Here is a 20,844-nt window from a genome sequence, read left to right on the forward strand (position 1 = left end):
TCTGCATCTGGCTGATGTGAGACACGAGTGGGGACAGTGTGTTGAAGGGATAAATATTCCAAGTGCCACTGGAATATTGCCAAGCTCCCCAATCAACTTTTTTAAGAGTGTGTTGCAGCAAATGTCACATTAAATCAAGAGATGGACAATGAATTTGTTTCTGAAAGGAGAAAAACTCACACCCTGACACTTTCTCAGGAAAGTACACAAAGGTGCTGCCCCAGAGCCATGAGATTACTTTCAACTTGTTTGAGGGGAGACAAGGAACTAAGCCACAAGTTATTCTGGGTTTTGTGATTGTATTGGGTTTGTTCTTCAGCTTCCCCAGGTAGTAATTATAGGTCTGCTCTGTTTTGTCACAGATATTTGCAGCCAGAAGCCTCAAAAATGGGGCTGTTCTCATGGTTTTTTTTGTTGTTTTTTTTTTTTCCTCCAGTGCAGCCTCTGTGGTGTCCCATCATCAGAAGACCCACAGCATTTGGAACACTCAAGAAAAACTCTCTGGAAACAGAAATTATTTTAATTTCTAAGAAATGTCTTACATTTTCTTTTATTCAGTTTCTTAAAGATAGTGAAGAAGGATTTTATGTTCCAAGTAATTTTATTTGGTGTCATAATTGTATCTTGATTAATTCTAGCCACATTTAAAATTAGGAGGATTTTGGTTTTGGGGTTTTATTTGTTATCTGCAGGGCAGATTTTAAAGATTTTGTAATGACTACAAGAACTGTGATAACCTGCAAACAAAGCACCTTTTGGGACTGAGAGGGGGTTTGTATTAGTTCACACCCAGTCCTAACCCAGCTTGTAAACACCTTGGAGCAGAATTCTTTATTTTTTTGGCTTTTACCCACCTGCCTGTGGTTTATTTGCATCCTGTACCACAGCTAGGGATCCTGGATCAATACAAGTAGGGATGAAAAATAACACTGTGTTCTAAACTGCTGTGACTAATTCCTTGAATTAGAAATACCAAAAAACAATTCAATCCATATTGCAGGATTTTATCCCAGGCCAAGTACCAATTCAAAATTTTACCTGCTTTCCATGGAATAATAGCAAAATATACCTCCAAATCTGGTTTTGACTCATTAAACCCTGTTGACAAAATCATTTATTTGAACTCTCCTCAAATGGAAACAAGGAAATCAGGCCTCAAATGTGTCATCCTTGGAAAAGCCAACAGGACATTGGGAGACCTGGTTCTCCTGCTGCAGTGCAGAACACAGAGCACAGAGTAAACTGACAAAATAATTGGATTATACATGCACAATTCAGACTTCCAGTTACTGGGTGCTTTCTTGCTCCTGGTTTCCACAGAAAAGTCAGGTTTTTTGTTCCTTAAGTCCTTGTACTGCTTATTTACATATGAAAAGGTAAGTTTATAAAAGAGCTTTCCTATTTTACTACACCTAATAGTTAATAATTTAAATCTGTAGCCATTATCATCATATAGATTGACACAAATGGCATATGGATCATTCTGGGGATGAGGGTTAGTTTCTTTTAAGAGAGAATTGTTTTAGTTTTTGCAGGAAATTAATCAGGGGAATGGGCTTTGTGGAGCATGGAGCAAATCTAATCTGTTCTTTGTTCAAATTTGCCTTGCTCCAATTCCTAGCAATTGTAGACAACATGCTCTTTTGTTCAGGAGCCACTTGTTACATGCATAATTAGAGACTGCAGTAGCTGTGTTTAAAGAAAAACTGTTTTCCAATGTAATGTGTGATCTTGATAATAGTATTTTCATCAAAGGTAGCAATTACATTCATTAAGCTGGGACTGGCAAGGCAGCAAGGAAATTAAGTGGAAGGTGAATAAAAAGCTCCCCATTTCTTTTTAAAATCTCTGCCTCTTTATAAGTTGAAATGCACCACGTTGAGCTGCAAACTGGAAAATACATACTGAATATAAGGGGGAAAAAAAGAAAGAAAGAAAGGAAAAAATAAAGTCCTCCTTAACCTTTCTGAATAATGATCCAGGAGATATCCTAGGGACACCTACTATAGATGCACTTTTCAAATTAAAGGGCTTTATTCTACATTAATTTCTTATGCAAGTTTTAAACGAGCTCAACATATGATTCAGGTCTTTAAAGGCTCCAGGGCTCTCTAGGATTAATTCACTGTTCTTTTCACACATGAATTAATTGTTTTGTGTTCTCAAAAACAGCAAACAGCACATAAATCAACCAGTTTGGAAAAGGCACAAGGCTGGTGCCTTTTGCAAATCACTGAAGTTTACTCTTTACACTCCTTTATTGTAAGATGCAACTTTTAAAGGAGAAGGTGGAAAAGTAGGATATATATTCTTAATTCTGAGTGGATTTCTTGAATGCATAACTCATTTCAGCAGTTTGATTCCTTGAAAGACCAAAGTTGTGGAGCCATTTTTCCAGTATGCCAATTGCATTTTCCCCACTTAATAAATCAATTACACATCACCAATATATTTGCAAACATTCCCACATAAAAAGAAATAGTTGTGAGGGGTTTTTTTAACCTCTTGCTGCCTTAAGCTTTGGAAGAGTGAGATTTGCAGATGGAAAAATGTGAAAATCTAAAGATGTGAGCACAGAGCCCTGTAAGGACTGTGCCCAGCCCATGGACTGCCCCACAGAAAACTCATTTTTAACCTCCAAGATCCAATCCTGATTTTATTCCAGGCTCTGTATCCCAGTGGGGGAAATTTCTGTCCCCTCACAGCTCTGCCCTGTGCTGACAGCAAGGGCAGGGCAGCACTGCTGACAAGTCACTGCTTGCTGGAGCCCAGAATCCTGGGAGTTTGGAACTTTCTGTGATTTCTGTGCTTTCTGACACTGACCCCCAGGAGAACACTGCTTTAGAGTTGAGGCCTTGGAGAAAGCTTCAAATTTGAGTGATAGAATTGGAATCACTGGTGTAGTTTGGGTTAGAAGTCTGTAATTTCACATAGTGGAGGGTTTTGGATTTGAGGTTTCAGAATATAGTAATAGGTAGGGACAAAATGGAGGGGTTTTGGAATTGTCTCTTTCTCCTTTTTGTGCCTTCTTCTTCTTGGTTTCAGGCAGTATTTTTGGTTGGATAGAAAATCCTGCACTGTGGGTCACAGGTGTTTGGTTATTGGGTCAAAAGTATAAATAATATAGGTGTTGGTTCTTTATATTCAGCTTTAAAAGACCCTGTAACCAGCTCGATTCAGCTCCATTTTGCTCACTTTCAGCTGGTTGCTAGAAGTGTTGCAGAACTCTCTGTACTTTAGCTAAGATTGAATAAACAACCAAGTCTGAATGAAAAATTGGTCTCCTTCATGTTTTTAATCCTGACTCTGAGTGAAGATAGATGAAAATGAAGACAAGTCACAACCCACTACAAGACCAGGGCTGAGGCATGATTTTGCAGGAGAATCCCCCAAGTGAGGGTCTCAGCCAGCAGCAGCCCAAGCAGGTGACACCTGCAGCCAGGGGGACAGGGTTAATTTGGGTTAATTTGGGTTAATTTGGCAGCACTCACACCAGGACAGGCAGAGAAGGGTGGTTCCAGGAACTGTGCCCCCTCCTCAGCAGGGATGTCCCAGCCCACTCCCAGCTCAAGGGAAGAGAGAAAACTGCAGCCAGAACCCAGCTGTCTCCAAAAATAACTGTTTCTCCCTCTGCCCTTCCCAGAAATAGAATCTGAAACCACAGCATCTTGGCCAAATTGGAATTTGCATAGTTCTGCAAAGCATTTCCTTCAGTTAGGAATGATTTAATTATTCTTCACTTCCTCTTCTAGAAATCATTCCTGGATAATGAGGTTAGCATAGAGCAGATATGTTTCAGTCAAGGAATAGATGTAATTTAGTGCCAGAAGGCTTTTACAGTTGAAAAAAAAAAAAAAAGATTTTTGGACACTTCTAAATAGAAGCAGCAGGATAGAGAAGGTTTGCTATTAAATTAGAACAGTCTGAGACACCAGACCATGGGGTGCTTTAACCCAGTGCTGTGTCAGCCCTGAAGAATCAGAGCACAAGCAGCACTCCCCTGCAGCCCAGATTCTTACACAAAGGTAACAAGGCACATTTTAAATAATTATTACATAATGGCAAGCTGCATTGCTGCCAGAGAATTGTTTATCTCTGCAAATTGGATCACTGAAGTCAAAGTACAGTGGAGCTAAAATTCTTTCATCATTAAATGGAAGATCTGTTGTTCTTTAGGTTCTTGAAAACTGTGAATCCTGCATGGCACTCAGATGTAATTTATGACAAATATCCTGCTTTTATTATTCAAGCTTTTATTATTCAAGCAATAGTCCAAATAACCTGCCTTATCAATCAAATGTAGGCACTGTTGCAATTAAACCCAGAATATTATTTTCCTTCTAAAGCCTGATTGGACAGACATTGAGAGGACCAGCTCTATCTTCAGCAGCTCCAAGACCAAACAAGTTCTTTGGAGCTTTTCACTATTTAACTATGCTTCCAGAACCTTAACTTTTATTTTTTAATTATTCCTGGATAATTTTTTCCTCAGTTTAGCAAATTTCTTCTACAGAAAACCAAAAAGTGTCTGGACAAGTTAATGTCTAACATGTAATTATCATGTCTTAAAAGCAGAAAACCTCAGCAACACTGTTTTAAATTAAACCTGCTCTGCTTATACTGAAAAATTTGCATTTAATTTGCATGCTTAGGATGCACTTAGGAAATAGAAAAATTTTACAGGGTGTCCTTGGAAACAATTCAGGCCAAAAACATCCAAGACACATCCAACTTAATGTGATGAGAAGGATGATCAGAAGATGATTCTGTTCCACTGAGGGCTGGGTCATTGCTTGAGACTTGGCTGAATGCTCCTGACTGAAGGCAGCAAACAGCTTCTCTTCAGCCTCACTAAAAAAAAAAGAATCACTAAAAACTTGTCTTTTTTTTTTTTTTTTAGTTTGTCTAAGCCCTCCAGTGTTAGCAGCTCTTACAGTTACTGAGAGAGAAAGAATAGTTTCAGAAAGATGTAAATCCAAATGATCTTGAAAGACAAAATATATAAAAATGCTATTACTGTCTAGTGAGATTGCACATATTTTTGATTTATATTTCTAAATATTTCACCAGAAAAAAAATGTTACAGTGTACACTGCATGTTCCTTTGAACATTAAACAAGCTATTAGGGAACACACTGGTTATTTCTAGTTACCCTGAATACATTCTGGGGCTGAGGAAAAGCATTGCTTCAGCTTTTGTGTATCCAGTACCAGCTCAGGGAAGTCAGACAGCTGCTTTCAAAGCAGACTGGGCTTCCAATCGAGCTTTGCTTGCTAGAAGAACTTGAAATGTGCCTCTCACCAAAAGATTTTCAAGTGGAAATGCAATAACATGTTAATTAGAATGGTCTTTACATAGCAAAAGGCTCCCAAAGAACAATAACTCTGTGGTTCATGTAAGCCTTTTCTAACACAATCTTTACACGGGGAAAAGAAAATATGAAAGAAAGAACAACAGCATAGAAAAGATGATATAAAATGTTGTATTTGAGAATTTTCCAAGTAGTGATTAAACCCTTCTGTGGAAATCTGCCTTGATCACCAACCAGAACAGAACTAGAGAAACCTGACATGACACTGTCATTCTCTCCTGGTACAAAAGCTGCAAGATCTGGTAACAATTTTAAGTGACAGATTTTTAAAGAACCATGAACTGATATACATTGATTGCATACAAGATTAGCATTGTATCAAGACAAAATCAAAATTCAGGCACTTTTTAATACATTCTCAATACAGGTTTTTTCTTCACATGCAACATTTGATACTGAAGTTGCTGTTTAAGGACAACAGACTGGATGGACTAAGGACATAAAAAGGGGAGAGTCACTAATAAAATACATATTGAGTGTACAGAGCAGCTTAAAAGCTCAGAAAGCCTCCCAGCACTGCCCACACCAGCTCTGCAGCCTGTGCCCACAGTGCCAAATGTGGAAATGCCATTTACTGCCACCCAAAAATGCCTGTCCCAAACCAGAACAGGGGCTGGGGAGCACAGGCAGCTCTAAAGACAACAGCAGAGCACTTCTCATTCCTAACCAAACATGAGTTCAGAACAGCAACGGAATCAGGCTTCAGGGGAGGAATTCATGGCAGGCTGGACAGGGCTTGGACAACCTGGGATGGTGGAAGGTGGCCCTGCCCAACCCAAACCATTCTGTGACTCTCTAAGTTAACCCTCCCCAGCATCAGTCACCAGAGTAGCCAGAGCCCTCCACACATGCACCTGTCCTCTTAAAACAACAAGGGAAGTTATTCAGGGGTTGTAATTGATTTGTGCACATATTCCTCCACAGGATTTGGTATATAAATACAAGGCATTATTTATTTCTTTCAAAACTGTGTACAAAATACAACATACATAACAAAGATGAAGACAACATACATAACAAAGAAATATTTACAGCTGTAACATTAGTTAAAGGCTTGACCTTGCTTTACTGAGAAAGAAAGCTCATCAGCTACTGTTGAATAGCTGATGAGGATGCTCAGGTTGTTTCCTGGACTCAGGCATCCCGTATCAGACTGTGAGGAATCACATTCATCTCATTTTTTCCTGGTTATTTTTTCAAATGGATGCCTGACACAGTTCTACACAGAGCCTTTTTACATAATCCTGGATATCCAGCCCTTAACAGTCCTTCAAAAAGCTCTGCACTTTCCTCCACAAAGACTTTGCTTCTGGCACTGTATTGAATCAGTTAAGTATTGCCAGCCCTCAGTCTCACACAGAACTGCAGATGATGAGCTGAGAGTGTCTGAAACCAGGAGATCACATCAAAAACCAAACCCTGTTTTCTGTGGACACTCACATGAACAAAGCAGATGAAACCTCAGCAGCCAAGAGCTGCCTCATCTTGGCACTCAGCACAGTAATCAACATTAACTCAAGCATTTTGCAGTGAGGTTATGATTATTTAGATTCACAGATAGATTGTGTTGAGCAGAATAACTGTAGTTAAATATTGTGGTGTCTGTAGTCTTAATTCTAAATTTCTCCAGCTCTTCAATCCAACTGAAAGAAAGCCTGCAAGCAAATCTGAAATGTATTAATAATGATAATGATTAATAATAATATTTCTAGAAGAAAACTTCAGAAACCATCTAGTCTACCTTCCTACTCTTGGATTTTTGAAAACCTCAAAGCTCTTGATCAAACTGATATGGGAGAGGCTTTTTTATTGATATAAGGATAATCACCACAATAATTCTTTGCCCATTAACAGGCAAAGCATGTATATAGAGGGATTAATTCACTAAAGCAGTTACTTCCCTTTGAAGTCAGAGAACTTTTTAATAGTGCTTTTCATCCTTGCTTGTTTCTTTGTCTAAGGCACTGCTTGTTTTACAAATCCCACTTGTTAAGTGTCACTTGCCCTGGTTTTGCTAGGAAATCCTCTGGGAGTCTCAGCCTAAAACGTTCTAAGCTCCACTCAGAGTGAATCATCAGTGAAAGGCAAGCTTTAAAAATGAGATTCTTCTAAGTCAGCCAAAACCAGAAAACAAATCCTTCCCTCCCCAAAACACTTGAAACAGATTGCCAATTACAGCAATTAGGATGATTTTTCATATATTAAGCTTCCTGTCTCTTGATTATTAGTTAATTAGCTCTCCAGCTCTGAAGAGGTTTCTGCTGTAAATAAAATGTCTAATTTTAGAGTAAACAGAGACAAATAAATAAAGCAAATACTTCCCAACCCCCTGCCCTTTTTTGTCTTTTAAAAAAGGGAAAAACTGTGCTAGAGAACCACTAACTTCCAGGAGCAAGGAATTCTAGGCTGTAAATTAACAGTGGCTCCCTTTAAAGTTTGTAAAATGCATTGAATGTGGAAAGGCCACTCTGAGGTAGTATCACAGCACTCCCATTACCCAGCTTGTATCTGTCCTTTTGCAGAACTACTAGGGCTTTTTTAACCCCATTTCAGAAAGATTTCAACTCAACCTTTTATGAAAGGAGAACTATAAATAGGCTCTTAGATTAAAACCCTTAACAGCTGAGAAGGCTGGAAAGGGAGGTGGATATTATCCACCTTTCAGGAGTACAAATTGGGGCTGCAAGGGCTTAATTACAAAGATATCCTTAAGAACACACTGAGGGCTGCTGTAAAAATGACTCCAATTACAGCAGCTCCACAGATATCATTCCACCTGGGAGAGAGGAAACCACCACTTCTCTCTCCTTGCACCCCATGCTAATGCAGGCAGCACATCCCAACTGCAGTTCCACTCCAGACACCAGCTCTGCTGCACGTGGAGAGTCCCTTCTCCCAGGTGGATTCACAGAAATGCCAGGGATTTGGATTCCTTTGTTTTCACTTTGAAATCTCCAAGTGGAGATGAACTGCTGGCATGGCCTAAGGGAGCTAAATTCAGCACCTGGGAGTTTCTCAGGCAGAAAGAAGTTTGGATTTGAATATGGAATTCATGATTGCACATGAATTACTCACTCTCCTGAAATGGGGAATTTGTGGTTTTCTCTATGATTTCACTGTGATAATGTATTCTTATTTATGGTGTCACCAATGCCTTCTGTAATTACAAATAAACAGGTAATTCACAATTTGTGCTCAGGGAAATAATTTTCATATACTATCAAGAAAGTCCTTATGGTTTCAGTACTCCTGTGCTATGAATTTTGCAATTGTGCTCAGCTGGATATTTGAAGTTCCTTCATATATTGTACCTGAAATCAGAAGAAAACAAATTAGTAAACTCTAAACCCACAGTGAATTTATGAAGACAGACCAAAATATCATCCTAAAGTCCAGTTAGAACCTTTACAATTATGAAATGAAACTTTACTGTGCAATTACTAGCACAGAATTAGAATTATTTATATAATATTATAAACGTTCATGTTTTATTATCTGTAACAATTAAAGCACTTTTCTGGCTGGCACCACATAATGCAAATACATTTTCCTGAAAAGCAATTCTTAAGTAGCCAACAAAAATGAAGAAGTTCCAAATGCTATTAAAATAAAAGCCAAAAGATAATACTGTTAAAAATATCAAACTGTTGTGACCAAGGATTATCCTGATAAACAAGAAAGCCTTGAAAAGAAAACTCTACATGGATTCAGATCTTAATGCCAATGAAAGTATTTTCCATTCTGTTTTTTTTACACAAATTTTCTTAATAGAATGGGACACAGTGTTTGTGTCTCTATTTTGTTGGTATCTAATGAAATATTTTAAGTAGCCTTGCATGTACATACATTTATACCTAAAGTTTTATATCTGAGCCTTTGAATTGGAGTTGGCACATATTAAGGAAAAGATATCCAGAGAAAAAAAGCCAGCCCTTCTTCCTCAGACTTTAACAACACTAAAGCCACAGGAGATACTTGGTAAGAAAATGTCACTCACCAATCTTGCAGTCCCTGTAGTACTTTTCTATTGGGTAATTCTTGGTGAATCCAACACCACCCATCCATTCAATGCATTTACTGGTTGTCAGTGTTGCAACCTATGAAGAGAATTTCAGAGTTACAGGATTCTACTTCACCACAGTGGTGGTAAAACTTACACTTTGTACCTAATTAATAACAAAACAGGGAATAAAGAAGGAGGGAAGGAGGATGGGTATTTTGGTATTTATTGTCAGCAAGCCATTTTAGGATAAAAATGACATAAATCAGAGGACACCAGGAGTTCATTAATTGTTACAGTAGTAGTTTCTATACTGCTCAGTGCAAAAGACCAGCAGTGGTATGCAAAACAACAATTGCAAAGAGGGAGAAGTCATCCAGTTTGGAGTCATTTTAAGACTCACAGATGTGACCAGCAGAGCTGAAATGGTCACAAATGAACTCTTTACAGTGCCATTTCTCATGCCACAATAAGATTTCTGAGAAAATTAAATCTTTCTAAGTAAGTGGAAGTATTAATTCACTCTCCTCTTTCAGTGTTGTTGGCTGGTTTTAAAAATTTTATTTAGGGGCATGAGCAGTTTATTATTTGTTGACTTACTTCAATTCTGTGCATAGACTGAGAAACACAGAATGGTTTGGGTTAGAAAGGATCTTAAAGCTCATCTCATCCCACCCTAGTGGAAGGGACACCTTCCACTGGCTCAGGTTGCTCCAAGCCCCTTGGACACTTCCAGGGGATGTGGCACCCGAGATTAAAAGTCCATCCAGAGATTTCAGAGCAAAGATGAAATAGGAGCTACACACAGCAGAGGGATGAAGGTCTGGAGTGAGGGAGCTGCAGGTACCTCAGCAGTGAAGTACTTGGCCATGCTGGCCTCCTTGATGGCCGGCCTGCCCGCCTCCGCCAGCCGCGCCGCGTTGTAGGTCAGCAGCCTGGCTGCCTCCAGCTGCGTGGCCACCTGGGCAATCTGGTGCTGCATCCCCTGCAACAGCAGCACAGCACTCAGAGAGAGCCACAGCCTCACTGAGCTGCCAGCAACAACCATTCTGCTCTCCATGGAATGTACCTGCACTCTAAAATGAAAACATGAAATACAGGTGGGAAGTAATTCCGTGTTCCAACAGAGGTTGGGAAAACTCCTGGGCCACTGAAGTGCTTTCAGGAACTGCAGTCCTATTTTCCCCTTTCCTGTTCTTGGATCAGGAGCACTGGGGCTCTTTTTGCCTGGCTGCAGAACAGAGCGTTACCTATTTAAACCCAGGAATATAAAGGAAAATTTTATCCCAATGTTAACATCTTCCTCTGGATTACAAAGGCATGAGGAAGTCAGAGCTGCATTTTCATTCTGCAGCTGTTCATTGAGACAAAGCCAGGTCTGGTTCCTTAATGAGCTTAGCCAAGGAAAACTTGCACACAAATATTTCTTGAATAAAATGGAGAACTAGCAACGTGACAACTCCTTTTCTTGTCCCAGAGGCACAAGGTAAGATTTAGAAGCAGCTTAAAAGTCCAGAGGACACAGCTGAGGAATGGATTCAAGGGGAAGGAGAGAGGTGATGGAGCTCCCATCTGAATGGTATTACAGGAGAATGGGTTTATTTAAGAACACCCAAATATTATGATCATTGAAACTGAACATTTAGTAGTCTAAAACACAATGAAATCTTTCATCTTATTAGAACATTAACACCGTTCCCTCAGATTTGCAGAAATATATAGGCAGGTCAAAATACCAAAATGATTTGGCAATTATAAATTCCATTTCCCATTCAAAAGACGTAGTTCCAATCATTTCCTAGGTATCTATGAGTGCTTCCTAAAATTTGCATAAATTATGAGTAGTGCTAATGTTCCTTCTCTTCAGCTGAGATGTAGGTTTCTTTTAACAAGAAAATTACTACAGTAATTACAATTATGTATCTTCCTTATTAAACTATACATCATTTTTGCAACAAAGAGTCTTTTTCGGTGTAAGAAATAGATATTATAATGAAAACTAAATGTCTTTGTACAACACAGGAAATCTAATAATTCAATCAGTTTTCCTCATCTTTTTATCATTTCTAGTGTCTCCAGAAAAAGCCCTTCCCCTACACCTCATGAAAGGGTATAAAAACTGAAGAGCATTCAGCATAGTGTGGTATCAAAACCAGAAGGGAGTTCCATGTGCATTGTTTCCAAAGAATGTCAATAAGTTATCAAGCAAAAGGAATATGTGAATAATATTTTTAATTTTTAAATTATTTGTGTGGCACTTGCAAAGGCACACAGCACTGAATTGATCAATTTTAGGTGGCAGATGAACGTTCATCCAGAATATTTTTGGAAAAATTCTTCTCCAATATTGAGGAGACAAGGCATGAAGTGGAACATGAATTATGCAAACATAATACTAATTTTACTGCTGATTGTGATCACTATTCTTTCTGAAGGAAACATCCCATGTGTCCATTAAGAAGTACCTGGAAATCAAAGATGCTTTTCCCAAACTGGACTCTCTCCTTTGTGTAGGGAACTGTACGGTCAAAGCAGCCCTGGGCCAGTCCCAGCATCTGTAAGGAAAAATAAGGATATGGTCAGAAAAAACTGATTAATTGAATGCACCTAATGGAGATGATAATAATTGGTCATCTTCTGGTCAGACAGGTTGATATCCAGGGAAAAGTTGTTTTCTTCCTATCTAGATATTGTTAAAACTTGTATAGAGAATTTTACAGTTATCAGACAAACTGAGGTGAGTTACAATAAAGAAAAGTTTGAGGAACAAACCTATTACATGCCCATTTCTTACCATAGGCAAGTATTTGTGAAAACACTACCACTCATTTTTTGAACAAAACTTATGGGTCAACTATAATTGCAAAAATACTAAATGTTTTTTTTTTTAAATTCATAATTGTGAACTGAAGATCTATAGATCTACATTACCCTATTAAAGGAAAATAATCTGAATAATTAATCAAAACTATTTTCAAAAGCAAAATAATTTCTCATTTTCTAGAGGACACCAGACTGCCAGAATTAACAATTTATTTCAAAAGTTAGATACATAGTGGAGTGGAAGGAGAGATAACATCTCCCAACTCTGCAGAACAACTGTAGAATTTAGATCAGTTTTGTCTTTCCACAAAGGCAGAAGCAGTAAAGTGTCACGTCAGGCAGCTTAGAAAAACTACCTTTAATGATGTACAACAGAAAAAAATGATACCTAGGAAAACAAAAAAAAGAAAATATTGCAGTCTGCTGCTAATTAGCCCCATTATCAGATTTGTCATCTCCTTATATGAATTACAAGAACCAAGTACATCAACTTCAGCACCTGTAATAACATTGCAGCTGCCTTGCACTAAAACCATCTGAAACTGTTTTCAAAGCCACAATTACATTTTATAAGATCTTCATTATCTTTTAAACCTATTACTACTGCAAAACTAAACTCAATACCACAGGGCTTTAGAGCTGCTCTTCTTGTCAAGTCCATTTCTCTTAATTTGAAGGTGCCAAGAAAGCAGTAACTAAGATATAACAACTGCCTGACCTTAACTTTTAATTAAGGTGTAACTTGGAGTAATTAAGAGTGAAATCCAGACCACGTATTTTACTGCCAGAGCCTTTATATTATTTATATCTCTGGGAACAATGGGGCCCACAGCCCTTTTTAAATGCCATATCAGACAAAGTTTAATCAGAGGTAATCTTTAGAAATGATGGAAAAGCCAGCCCAATTATCAGCATAGTGTATTGCCATGCAGAAAATCTCAGTTTCATGATGATTTCTTCTGGTCTGTCTGCAAACCAGGGCAAAAGATAAATGAGATTGGTAACACAAAAATATTGCACAACAAAGTATAAACACAGAAAAGATTACTTTCAAAAGTAAATTAAAAATATAAAAACTAATCACAAGTAATTTTATTCTCGGGCCGAACCTGATTTCCACTGAGATCAGCAGCATTCTGAAATCCAAGTGGACTTTACAGCAAAATACAACATTTTGAAGTAACTCCAAGGTCAGTAAATATTTCCCCCTAAGATGCCATACAGCGCAATTTTCAAACACAATAATGAACTGGAACAGTTCTTCTAGAGAAAATCACATTTGTTTTCAAAATAAGTTGTTGGGAAGACATCAGTTAGCACTTGGTTACATTTGCCAGCCCCATACAATCCCAGCTGGAATCATTAATATTATACATGTCAGTGTTTTCCAAAGTCAGTTTTCTTTGTAAAACAAATTTTCACAGTGGAAGACAAGAATGTGGACATAATTCAGTAGCAATAAGTTAATGACCAAAGACAAGCTAATTGTCATTTAATGTTTTTTAAGTCTACTGCTTATGTCACCACAGGAGAATTTTCCCACTGGCAGCTGTTCCCAGCTTCACTGTAACTTTGCTACGGGAACAGTGACATCTAGTGGCAACTGAGCTTTTAATAATTTTCTAAACAGCTTTAAATATTCCACAAATTTCAGTCCAAACTCAAATTATATCCTGTTTGTGCTCAGTAATAAACCAAACCACCCACCTGTGCAGCAATCCCTATCCTGCCAGTATTGAGCATTCCAATGGCATACTTATAGCCTTGTCCAACTTGTCCCAGGATATTGCTCTCAGGAACCTAAAAAATAAAACCACCCAATTATACTCTGCTTTGCAACTACTACAAGTTTTATCAGTTGTTTCTCATAAGTAAAGGCACAAAAAACAAACCACAATTTGATTCCTAGAACACATCATTAGAGCATTCCCATGATTAGAGATTCATGTGGCTATAAACTGATGACTGAGAAAAACTACATCAAAATTTAAGAAATCCAACCTCTCTCTAGAGTTCTGTGGGAGGAAAATGCTAAAATATGCCCAATAATCAGTGTGTCTAAGGGAAAAAATAGGGAATTCAGTTAATATTCTTTTCTTATGTGTGGTCAGGTTCCAGCTGTACACAAGTTATGCTTCAGCAGCTGAACTTACAATACCTTCACGTTGTCAAACGTGACTGGGCAGGTGGAAGATGCTCTGATTCCCAGCTTGTCCTCCTTCTTCCCCACGTGCAGACCCTCTGTGTCACGATCCACAATGAAGCATGTAATTCCTCTGTATCCCTGGGAGGAATTAGAAATAACCAAAAGTTGTTTTTTATACTAATATCCATCAAAATCTACTACCTACATCCAGAGTGGGAGCTAACCTGATACTTGCATACTCAGCTATGTAATTTTTTACTGGACATACTTTACTATAGAATAATTTTTAGCTTTCCATTTTGCCTTTTAATAACAGGAACTTGGCAGCTAATTCAGAAAGGTTGGAAAAGCATAAGACTGTGAGTCCTGTTACTCAGAACACCACCAGGGCTGAGCTCTTCATCTAAGCAACCATGATCCTGACATTTTTATTTTCCCTGGCTGGAGGAATTTATTAAAGAGCTCACCAAGTTCTCAAGTTTTGTTGGGAGATATTTTTAAAGGTTTGCAATCAGCTAGGAAAAGGTGCACAGAGTATTAACCTCACACATCAGATTATTAATATAAAATCCACAGTTTCAAATAGCAGCAGCTGTCACCGAAATGCAAGAATTCTGTAGCAACTTACTAAGGATGGGTCTGTATTTGCCATGACAAAGAAAACTCCTGCATCTTCTGCTAAGCTTATCCACATCTTTGAGCCATTGATGATGTAGTAGTCTCCTTTCTTTTCAGCTCGGGTCTTCAAGGAAAAAGCATCACTGCCAGACCCAGCCTCTGAAAGACAGAAACTCCCTAACTGGCAAGGGAAGGGAAAAAGCCAATTTAATTTTCATAAATATAAATAAATCCTACAGGAAAAATACTTATAAACCAGCATAAGCCTCTTAAATTCAAACATTTTAACCTATTCCATTAAAGTAACTGAGTTTCAGCTATGGAGATTAAGAATAGAAACACTGTGTAATTACACATCTCTCAAAGTCAACTGCTTTACAGTTCTTTTCCACAGTAAATTAAATTTTAATGAAACTAATAAGTGCCTTTCCACTTTTACCTCTCAGCTACAGATGACAGGATGTATCTGTATCATCACAGATCTCAGCTCTAACCAGTGTTTCAAAGTTCACACATATTTTCCAGAGCTGCACACACACATTAATCACTGAAAAAAAATTCCCACTAACATTACTAAATAATGTAATTTTAATAGTTAAGTAAGACTTTGACTCACTGTGTCTTTAGACACCCTGGGCAGATAAGTTCTCTTTTGTTCTTCTGTTCCATAGGTGGTAAACAATTTATTTGTTAGAGTGTTTTGGAGTTCACACACAAGAGCCACAGCTGGATCAACTTTGGCCAATTCTTCCACTGCCAATATGATTGAAAAAAATGAGGCTCCAGTTCCTCCATATTCTTCCCCAAGCTCAATACTCATCAGCTGAAATTGAAAAGGTGCAAATACATAAATTTGGTGGTCCTGATAGCTGGAAAAGGTAAAATTGAATCCAGGAATGAACTTGGCAATGTAAGGCACAGAGGACTCCTGATTCTCTTCTCCATCAACACTTGGAGTCATGGCCTTTCCAGTATCCAATTATGCTTATCCAACTGAAAAAAAGTGAGGGAGGGAAGACAAGGAACTAAAAGATAAGGTGAAGTATGTGGTATGGGGGAGATGGAAAAAAAATTACAGTAAAAGATGGAGAGTGATAATGCTGTAAAGAAAGTTGTCATGGTTGACAACTCCAAAATTTTTAATGATTCATTAGTTAATTTGATTTATACCCCTCAATCTTTTAATCTAAAAACCTGAACAAGGCACAGTTAGAGATTCTTTAAATGATGTTACTTTCCAAATAGAAGATAGGTAAAAGTGTACACACCCCCTGTTCAAACAATCCCTGTACGATGGAATCCTCCATTTTTGCATTCTCGTCCATTTTTTGCACGAAAGGCGCAACTCGCTCCTGGGCAAATTTGGTCACTGTAATGAAGAGAAGAGAGAAAATGTGTAAATATTCCAACAGTCTCCCTGGGGACCAATAAAACAGGAATGTGGTGCTTCTCACAGGTTATACATGTGTTCTGCCTCTCCCAGAAAAGTAAGTAGCCCAAGCAACACAAGGCATAAAGCACAATTCCCACAAAAATCTCAACACTTAACTAGAAATAAATAATGAAAACAAAATTTTTAACTAAAATATCCCTTCTACTTGAAACACTTCTAAATTTTAACTACAGAGATAATAGCTACCCATGTCTTTCAGCATGGCCTCCTCTTCAGTGAATGTTTGAAGTGGAGCACAGACAAGTCCATCACTGGCTAGATTTGGCTTGAGTTCTGATTTGGAGGATCTAAAAACACGGGGAGCAATCCTCCAAGGAGCCAAGTTTGCTGGCATGTGTCTTCTCAGCTGCTGGCAACAAATACAGAACATGCAAACAGTTAGATTTGTATGCAGACAACAATATATAACTTTATCCAGTTATATATGAAATATCTTACATTTAATGTTCAGCTTGAAAGCTTTTGGGAAAATACAACCTCTCCCTCCCCTGTGTCCTAAAAGAAATACCTTTTAATTACTTCTCTTTTAACATGAAAAAGTTTTCTTTCTGGAAGTTTACTAACACAAGGTTATTCTACAAAGTATGCACAAACTTTTTTTAGTCAATTTTAGTGTAACAGCAAATAAACCTTAGTAAAACTATTTATTTTTATAGATGATTTAGCAAGTTTACTGCAATATTCAGAGCAGTGTGTATTTCAATGGAATTAATACTTTAATTAACAACTATGATAAAGTACACATTAATGACTTTTGCAGGCCTGCCAGCTTTCATGACTGCCTTTAGCTTTCTCCCTGCTTTTCTAGGGACCAGCAACTCTTGTTTCTAAAGCAATCTGACAGCCCCTCATGTGGATTATTGGTATTTTGCTTTTAACTTATAACTTTTAACTGCACTGGGGATTTCTGTATTCAAACTGAATTCTCATCCACCACTTTATGATTTTCAGAAAGAGCACACATTTTGTAGACAAAGCCCTGGAATTTGAATGCTTCTGTACAGTTAATTTCTATGCAGTTAAAATCCCACAGTCAGTACGTTGATAGTGTAACTCATAATGAATGTGTCTTATTGGGTCGATTTTTTTTAAAAGCATGGGAAGGAACTAAAATGAAGTGATTTATGCTGATGCTCTTCCTTTGTCCACAATATACAACAATGATTTCAAGAAGCATTGATTATCCAACCAATAGTATTTAATATGTGGCAAAAGTCACAAAAATGAACAACCAGTTGCTTTTGGAGGAAGCTACACACAGTGATTGTCAGGACACAGATAATGAGACAGCTTTGTCCCTCAGAGACCTAAAAGCTTTTGTGTTCAAAGACTTATTTAGAAAGTTTTAGAAGGCTTAAGTTTGGTATGAAGGCCAATATGCCTTCCAAACACAGAATAATTTCTTAGAATTTTAAAGGAAGTTGGCATAAAGGATCTGGCTCAAAAAGTAATGAGCCAGCAGTAGCTAAAATGTATTCCTGAAAAGCAGCACAGTTTGTGTGTCAAAATGACAGGACAGAACAATGGTTCTGCTCTGCTCTCACAGCTCCCCACAGCCAGCCCACTCTGGGGCTGATGTCCACAGACCTGATCTCTGCTGCAGATTTCTGTCACTTCTGCTATGTCAGTCTAAAGTGTGGAGACACAAATATCTCACCATGCCAACTGCTGACAGAAACCCCCAGGAGAGACACAGCTGTGCCATAAAGTATATGAAAACACATGTCTGCCAACACACATTTTTGGCAGCACTCATTCTTAACCCCAGAGTGAGGAACAGACTGGCTGTGCCCTAAGCAGGCGCCTGTTTAGCTCACAGAACACAGGGCAATTCCACAATGCACATTGTGATAGCAGCATTCCTCAAAAAACAGCACAAACTCTGGGGTCAGGAAGTAAAAATTCCTTTGATCCTTCTAATAATTCCCTCTCTTTCATGTTGGCTTTCAACACTTGTCATCTCCCTGGCTGAAGAACTGATGTAAAACACATTGATGAACTCTTCTGGAGATAAGCAAAAGTCTACTGTGATAAGGAAACTCTGATTTTGGCACAAACAGATGTATATAAAATAGAACCCAACAACAACAAACAGTCAGAAGTGGTATAGAGAAAATAAATATTGCTGTGAACATTCAGTGTTTATTCATGTCCAAAACCCCATGTGACTTAAAACTACTGGTGAGCAGGGCTAAATTATGAATATATTTGGATGGTCAGCAAGAGCTGCAACACTTTCAAATTATGTTACTGGAGTCATTGTGGGTGTTCACAAAATAAAGAAAACATTGTTTTAATAGAGATTAAACCTCAGGCAACCATGTTCTGGAAGCAGTCAGCCAGGAATGAATTATTTGCAGAACATGCAGCTATGCTGGGGTCACCTGACACCCAGGTGTGCAAACCTCCACCTGTGCAAGTCTGCCCTTGGCAAGGTCTGAGAAGGAAAAACTTGAGTATACACATGTACATGTCTATTTAACACTGTGCTGCTTCCTGAGCAGTGACAAAACACAAACATTTCCTGCTCCTTCCACCACTTCATTTCCAAGCACAAAGAAAAAGTGTTTTCCTCCATGGCGGCATAAATAAGGTGAATCACTGGCAATATAAAGTATAAAATAAGACAAGTTTGGATTGGAAGGGACATTAAAATCTCATCCAGTTCCACCCTCTGCCATGGGCAGGGACATATTCCACTATCTGAGGCTGCTCCAAGCCCCAGTGTCCAGCCTGGCCTTGGACATTTCCAGGGATGGGGTGGCCAGAGATTGATTCCAGGTGGAGGCCAGGGCCTCACCATCCTCACAGCAATCTGGGATTGCCTCTCCTGAAACCACCCCAGGCTTTCCCTCCTTCCCATCACTTTCCCTGAGAGTAGGAAAGGTGTCCTACCACAGCAGGATAAACAAAGACATTTATCAACCATGCTTTGGTAAATACTTGTTTGAGACATGACTGAAACAGTGCTGCAGGAGCAAAGGAAAATTCCTAAAAAAGTCACCTTGAAAAGTCTCAGAACCAATGGGATGCATCCAAGGGATGGGATTAATGCTGGCAGCAGCCACACAAAGAGCAGCACCTCACAGCTGAACCAGAGGAATAATAGCTCAGTGTGGAAATCACGTTTTAGTTCAACATTTAGATTTAAAAACTAAATAAATAATCAAGTCACTACATTATTGTGTACCTTTCTTTTCTTAGAGGCCATGTAGTACCACTAATTTCAGGCAGTTATTTAAAGAGCATGTGCATTACTTAAATCCTTGGATGGTGCTTCCCTGTCTTTTTTCCTGCTCTTCTTCTGCATGTAGTGGTTTATGCTGCTACAGGATTCAGACTGCTTGACCTGCTAAACACATGCTTTTGCTGACAACACTGATTTTTCTGTTTACATCAATTATCTCCATCTCAGCTCTTTAAAAGATCAGTTCTCCTGGTTTTCTTCTGTTTATTTTGCAATCTAAAACAAGATTTTAATGCTGGACCTGGCAGCAGCACTAAGATATAAACAGAAAAAACCCAAAGCAATGTTTTCCTCAGCTCACTTTGCCTGCTTGGTGACTTCCACTCCTGTAACCATCCCAGCTGGTTTCCACACAGCTGCTGTTTCCCAGCAGACAAGCTTGCCTTCATTTCTGGGGTTGTTTTTCTTTATTTCAATTTATTTCCAGAACCACAACACACCCATGAGCTGCAGTGAGAAGGTCCAGGCCAGCACATCTCACTGCACAGCCAAGGGTTACGTGGCAAAACACGGGGTCTCTGCATGACTTGATCACACCTCCAGTGCCACAAGAGTGTTTAGAAAAACAGAATATTCCGAATTGAAAGGGACCCACAGGATCATCAGTCCAGCTCCTGTCCCTGCACAGACACCCCAAAAACCCCACCTGGCATCCCTGTCCGAACTCCTGGAGCTGTGGCAGCCTCGGGGCTGTGCCCATTCCCTGGGGAGCCTGGGCAGTGCCAGCACCCTCTGGGGGAAGAACTTTTCTCTAAAATCCAACTAAAGGGACCTCAAAGCGCCTCTGCTGCCAGGACGGTGCTGAGCACAACCTCACAACCATTTCATAACGAGAACTTTCCTCAGCACGAAGTTCCCCAACACCGTCCCCCACTCCCCCACACACAAACTCAAGGGACAGGAGGAGAAAAGGACTTTTCCCCACCGCCCCCACGCCTCGCAGAGCTGCCCCAGCACCCGACAGCTCCCAATCCCGGAGCCAGTGGCCCCCACCCGACACCAGCAGGCTCGGGAGCTGCAGCAGCCCAGCAGGACACGGCTGTGGCCTTCCCTCGTCCCCATTCCCCTCGCCCCTGTCCCGCCCTGAGCCGTCACCTTCGCGCAGCCCCTCAGCCAAGCTCCCGCCGCCGCCGCCATTTTGGCGCCCGCCCCGTGACGTCGAGCCACCACCCCGTGACGTCACAG

The 20,844-nt window shown here is 39.3% G+C and overlaps 1 protein-coding gene across 4 annotated transcripts; it reads right to left on the reverse strand.

Moving 5' to 3' along the window:
- Window positions 1-5,467: 5,467 nt before the first annotated feature.
- ACADSB (acyl-CoA dehydrogenase short/branched chain) lies at window positions 5,468-20,818 on the reverse strand. 4 transcript variants are annotated; one of them, XM_033066536.2, is made up of 11 exons: window positions 20,755-20,818; window positions 16,599-16,758; window positions 16,228-16,328; window positions 15,576-15,782; window positions 14,970-15,140; window positions 14,354-14,479; window positions 13,903-13,995; window positions 11,838-11,927; window positions 10,220-10,357; window positions 9,370-9,469; window positions 5,468-7,039 (listed from the first exon to the last, which is right to left on the reverse strand). In XM_033066536.2, exons 1-11 carry the CDS (start codon window positions 20,794-20,796, stop codon window positions 6,924-6,926), a joined length of 1,344 nt encoding a protein of 447 aa, XP_032922427.1. In that variant the 5' UTR covers window positions 20,797-20,818; the 3' UTR covers window positions 5,468-6,923. The 4 variants fall into 4 exon arrangements, with proteins under 4 accessions (XP_032922427.1, XP_032922426.1, XP_032922429.1 ...); XM_033066535.2 differs by having other exon boundaries at window positions 16,599-16,761; window positions 20,755-20,814; XM_033066538.2 differs by having other exon boundaries at window positions 6,917-8,683.
- Between the last annotated feature and the right edge of the window lie 26 nt (window positions 20,819-20,844).

The sequence above is a fragment of the Catharus ustulatus genome, chromosome 8 (genome assembly GCF_009819885.2).
Source record: "Catharus ustulatus isolate bCatUst1 chromosome 8, bCatUst1.pri.v2, whole genome shotgun sequence".
In the NCBI taxonomy this organism is placed as follows: domain Eukaryota; kingdom Metazoa; phylum Chordata; class Aves; order Passeriformes; family Turdidae; genus Catharus; species Catharus ustulatus.

Bases quoted from the DNA above. Each gene is read 5' to 3' on its own strand.
- ACADSB (XM_033066535.2), bottom strand. From the start codon at position 20,796: ATGGCGGCGGCGGCGGGAGCTTGGCTGAGGGGCTGCGCGAAG. The intron at 16,329-16,598 runs GTAGCTATTATC...TCTTCATTACAG, and splicing joins GGCCATGCTGAAAGACATGG to TGACCAAATTTGCCCAGGAG. The intron at 14,480-14,969 runs GTAAGTTGCTAC...AATTCCTCCCAG, and splicing joins CAAATACAGACCCATCCTTA to GGATACAGAGGAATTACATG.